The sequence below is a fragment of the Pundamilia nyererei genome, unplaced genomic scaffold (assembly GCF_000239375.1).
Source record: "Pundamilia nyererei isolate P.nyererei 1_Seehausen unplaced genomic scaffold, PunNye1.0 scaffold01334, whole genome shotgun sequence".
In the NCBI taxonomy this organism is placed as follows: domain Eukaryota; kingdom Metazoa; phylum Chordata; class Actinopteri; order Cichliformes; family Cichlidae; genus Pundamilia; species Pundamilia nyererei.
The window spans coordinates 7,254-12,883 of NW_005188735.1; the positions used below are offsets into that span (position 1 = coordinate 7,254).

Sequence of the window (5,630 nt, forward strand, 5' to 3'; positions counted from 1 at the left end):
CTGCAGGGCACTATTGTGTTAAACGCTGAACTGTAATCAACAAACAGCATTCGCACATAGTTACCCTGTTTCTTGTCCACATGGCTGAGAGTGGTGTGTAGGACGCTTCATGGTCTGGGTTTCAGGTCTTTATGTTCCATGTACTTATGTTTAGTTGTTTCCCAGTTCAGATTTTGATAGTTTAGTCTTTGTCTCCCTTTGCTTTTTCGTTTGTGTTTTGTTCTGCCACAAATAAAGGCACGTTTTCAGTTTAAGTTCTGTTCCAGTGTTTGCATTTGGGTCCTCTCACTCTTTCCACTTCATGACAATTAAATACAATAACCATTTTGTAAAGTGAAAGTAAAATGTGTACAAGCTGTGCAAAAAAAAAAAAGACGTTCATACTTTAACAAGTCAGACTTAAGTTCCCTACGAAGAAATCGGAGACAAATGAAACACTATATTAAAACATAACAGACCGGTCCAGTGAATTAAGACGTTCAGTGTAAGGCCTGATTCTAATGGAATTCATTCTCATTCTCCAGTGCGGGTGCAAAAATTAAGAATTTGGCAAAGTAAACCATTGAACATGGGGGGTTCACTAACCCCTAACCCTAATCCTTCCTACTTTGAATTCATTTTTGTGTGATTTGGTGTGCATGCAGTATCTCAGAATGAAAAAAATAACTGTAAATTCAGACATGTCAGATTATGCTGAAAATAATTTTACCAAACAAGGGAAGGTAAATAGTTTTTAAAGGTAAAATGAAAAGTAGTCAAAAATGGCCAGTCGTACCCTGGGCTCCACTACCTTTGCATTGGTGAAAAATGTGCTGATGACAGTGCAGATTTATGACACTTTATGTAAATTTAAGTATGTAACCATCTGATTTTTTCTAATGAAAAATAGTGTGAAGCTGAAATTAGACTTGTATTTCTAACTGACTGACCTCGTGTTGTGTAGCTGTCTGTAATATACTTATTGGGGTATACATTTTTAGGCAAGGCAAGGCAAGTTTATTTATATAGCACAATTCAACAACAAGGTAATTCAAAGTGCTTTACAGAGACATTAAAAAACAAAAACAAATAAAAAGCATGATTTAAAATTGATTAACAAAAACACTAGATAAAATCAGTAGTTAAAATGTAAGTTTTGAAATTTAAGCTTACAAGTGTGGATTTGGTGTTTTATTCAAATGCAGCTGGGAATAGGGGAGTCTTCAACCTGGATTTAAATAAACTGAGTGTTTCAGCTGATCTGAGGCTTTCTGGGAGTTTGTTCCAGATATATGGAGCATAAAAGCTGAATGCAGCTTCTCCGCTTCTGGTTCTGACCCTGGGAACTGATAAAAAACCGGATCCAGATGACCTGAGGGATCTGGAAAGTTCATACTGGGTCAGGAGGTCACTGATGTATTTTGGTCCTAAACCATTCAGAGCTTTATAGACCAGCATCAGAACTTTAAAGTCTATCCTCTGACGGTCAGGCAGCCGGTGTGAAGACCTCAGGTGGTCCACTTCTTTGGTTTTAGTGAAGACTCGAGCAGCAGAATTCTGAATGAGCTGTAGTTGTCTGACTGATATTTTGGTTAGACCTGTAAAGATGCTGTTACAGTAATCAAGCCTACTAAAGATGAATGCATGGACTAGTTTTTCCAGGTCCTGTTGAGACATCAGAGCTTTTATCCTTGATATATTCTTGAGGTGATAGTAAGCTGATTTTGTTATTGTCTTAATGTGTTTTTCTAAGTTTAGGTCTGCATCCATCACTACACCCAAATTTCTCGCCTGGTTTGTGGTTTTTAGGTGTATAGATTGAAGTTCTCTGGTGACCTGTAATCGTTTTTCTTTGGCACCAAAGACTATTACTTCAGTTTTTTTTTATGTAACATAAACGTTTAATTATGTGGTCTAAAGAAAATGAGAAAGTTACATACAGTGTTTATTGCTGCATTTGATGTATTTCAACCATATTAAATACATATTACAAAATGTAATGTCTGCTTATGTGTAAAACGATGGCCGTTATCTTACCGTGCCATTACACAAGTAAATAACATAGCTCTTTCCTGCTTTTTGCGCCCCCTTCTCTTATGGGTTTTGCTCACGGCCTTCTGGGAGCCTTTTCTGTGGCCCGGGATTAATTTTGCCGGCTCAGGCAGTTTCTCCGTCGCGTTGACTAAATCCCCAACACAGCACAGCTCAAAATACCGCCTCCTGCACAGTCTCCTATTTATAGCATGTCTATGTAAATCTAAGCGTGCCGATCCTTCTTTAGGATTGGGCCATTGCTCATCCGAGGACCTGCATTGGTAAAGGATGTGATGTGCCATTGGTTCGTGGAGTTCAGTTCCTTTCGTCCAATCGGAGAACGCTTTCTGGTTTATAGCGCTATATTCACGAATGCATTACGTAAAGCTCTAAGGGCGTCATTGTACGGTTGTTATACTGTTTCCACGTCGTCAATAGCCACATTATCAAGGATGTCTGGCAGAGGAAAGACCGGAGGCAAAGCCCGAGCAAAGGCCAAGTCCCGCTCCTCCCGAGCCGGACTCCAGTTCCCGGTGGGTCGAGTCCACAGGCTGCTGCGCAAAGGAAACTACGCGGAGCGGGTCGGCGCCGGGGCTCCCGTGTACCTTGCGGCCGTGCTGGAGTATCTGACTGCTGAGATCCTGGAGCTCGCAGGGAATGCGGCCAGGGACAACAAGAAGACCAGAATCATTCCCCGGCACCTCCAGCTGGCAGTACGAAACGACGAGGAGCTCAACAAGCTGCTGGGGGGAGTGACCATCGCCCAAGGAGGAGTGCTGCCCAACATTCAGGCTGTCCTCCTTCCCAAGAAGACGGAGAAACCGACCAAGAGCAAGTAAAAAACAGACAAAACAAACTGCCTAGAGGTCTGGATTCAGCCGGGACAAAAGGTTCCCCGTGGGACCAGCCACTTTTTGTTTTTGATAAACAACCTTTCGAACGGGGATGGTGTTGCTGTTTCTGCGTTATAACTTACAGTATCGGGACATTTTTATTGACTGTTGTTGCGTTTTTTGGCTCTGGAAAATGGAGGCACTCTGCGGGCTGGGTGGTGATGACGGCCATAGGGGGAAAAAATCCATTCTTAAAGTGGACCAAGTATGGGCCGGAACATGTTTTAGTTTCGCAATGCTGCTACGTGCAAATGTGTTTTATTGTTTATGTCATCGTGTTTCAATAAAGAAATCTGTTAAGTCTTTATTTTTGTTGTTTTGCTGTTCGTCTCTTCGATGGAACAAACGACAGCTGAGCAGAAATGGCCTCTCTGGCTGTGGTGTTGTGTTCAGGGGTACTAAGTATTTTTCCCCTCTCTCTTCATTTAGATTCTTCCTTTCACAAAAGAGATTGGCCTTCAGTGGAACAATGCGAGGTGTTTACAAGATTTCACATTGACTCATATGTCAAAGTAGGTTGCTATGAATTTGAGTTCACGTTACTGTAATAAACTAACAATTTTGTTCTTTTATGATTCATGAACATTTTCTCCCGATTTAAACGGAAGATGTAAATTTCTTGACCCTCCTGTGCTTGAAGTCCTCCTGTGTATGCTGTTGTTCATAAACGCATTAACAAATACACATAGTACACTTAGACTTTGCCAGTATTAGTTCTGCAAGGGCCGTTTGAATTGAAAGTGAATGCATTTTCTCAATAATACGTACAATATTTTCAATGTCTGTTTTTAAAATAACCAAAAATGAGAATCAGAAGGATCCTGTAGTTAGCCATATGCTGTTTACAAAGGCTTGGCACGGAGTGTTTAGCTGTTTCATTGCAGCAGGGTATATGTTAACTGTTACTTTGCTCAATATTATTGTCATTAGTATTCATGGAAAACATTTAATGTTATTACCAACATATTCCACTTAAGCTTACAAATATAATGAATGTTTATTACACAAACACAAATTAAAAATGAAACCTGCCTTGGTCATAACTTAATCTTCAGGGTCCAAACATTTCATAAACTGCACATATAGATGTTTTCTTTGTGGTGAGTCATATATTACACATTCAATACAACAGCCAACCAACATAGTGTGTTGGAAAATGGTTACAGTTACATGCTGACAACAACACTACTGTGACTGATATTGACATACCAGCAATATTTGATGGTCTCCTAAATATGCCATAAGCCACAGATATGCATAATTCAAGAAAATAAGAGACCACCAGAATTTTCTGTCTGCATATTCTTTTAGCAGATAACCATAAATATTAAAATAAATTGAAGTGAAAACCACGAACAAACACAATATTAATTTGAGCTTTTAATTAGTTCCATATCCATTCATATCTGCTTGGCTCTCTTCCAGTCAGCTGATGACCTCATTGCCCTTGTCCAAGATCTTCTGCTTGAAGCGCAAAAAAGATTGTGTCTCGTGACACAGGATGTGATGTGAAAATCGCTACGTGACACAAGAGCCTAAAACCAGCCTTGGAGTGGGTACGGCAGTGTACTCTGGGCATTGGTCTGAAGTGTAAGACTTTCTATGTGGTTTTGACAAATCAGAGCCACAAACCTGACCTGTAGTCTGTTTCCCACCTGATAAAGATCCTGGAGAGAATTATCCTCAGACACCTCCAACCTCTGGTGAATTTCATTTACTGTCCTGGTATTTGTGTGGGAGATACTTTATGCAATGCCAGTTTTTGTTGTTTTTTTCCACAAAGTGTGGAACTGGAATAAAAAAAACTGCCCTGGGATTTCCAGCCACCAGGGGTGATTTATATATATTCTTAAACCCCTCAGCCAGCCTCAGTTCTTAATGTAATAATCCTAATGACAGGAGGATTCATGTCACCGTTTCACTTTCAGTTTTTGAATGAGCAGCCTCAATAATTACAAACCAAGCCACTTTTAAAATCTTTTCCTTAATTTAGTTGTAAAGGTACATATATTAAACATACACAGTATGGTAAATCAGGGACTATGCAGTTCAACCCCAGTTCAGCCTTACTAAGACACTTACAAAAACTGAGGAACATATACATTACTCTTCAAAGTGTCTTAAAATTACAAACAAAAATATTTTTATTAACAGTTTAGGAATACAGGAATCGTTTCCATCTCCCATTCCAAATTTTATTCTTGGTTCCACCCTGATTTCTTTTGCATTATTCAGAGTACAGAGAAGGATATAGCAGACCCAAACCCCTTACTCCCGTGTTCTAACAGGAAAAATGGTGCAAACATGTGCACCACATTGTTATGTAAACAAAAAGCTAAACACTTCTACTAGCAGCTTATATGAAGACTCTGAAAGCACTCAGTGTGACTGGCATCATAAAACAACATTGAAGCACTTGTCAAAAGCTTTATTAGCATCAGTAGAAAACGTCTTTGAAATCCAGCCATATCATGACAGCAGGAGGCAGATGCGTGAACTCACTGTTGAACTGTTAAATCATCACCATTTGGGAGCTCAGTATTTATCTTGTTTTGTCTGCACACACGGGGGCAGTCCACTATCAAAACTAAGGGCCACATAAAGGACACTACCATGTGAATATCTGTAAGTGCTGCTGGTGGATAACATGTTGGAACATTTACCAATTAATAAAATGTCCATTGAGTAGCAGAATTTTAGGAAAAATGTTTAAAAAAAAAAAAA

At 39.6% G+C, this 5,630-nt stretch overlaps 1 protein-coding gene across 1 annotated transcript; it reads left to right on the top strand.

Moving 5' to 3' along the window:
* Positions 1-2,345: 2,345 nt before the first annotated feature.
* Positions 2,346-3,213, top strand: LOC102216127 (histone H2A). The gene has a single exon (XM_005755380.2). It carries the CDS (start codon positions 2,466-2,468, stop codon positions 2,850-2,852), a length of 387 nt encoding a protein of 128 aa, XP_005755437.2. The 5' UTR covers positions 2,346-2,465; the 3' UTR covers positions 2,853-3,213.
* The last annotated feature ends 2,417 nt before the right edge of the window (positions 3,214-5,630 follow it).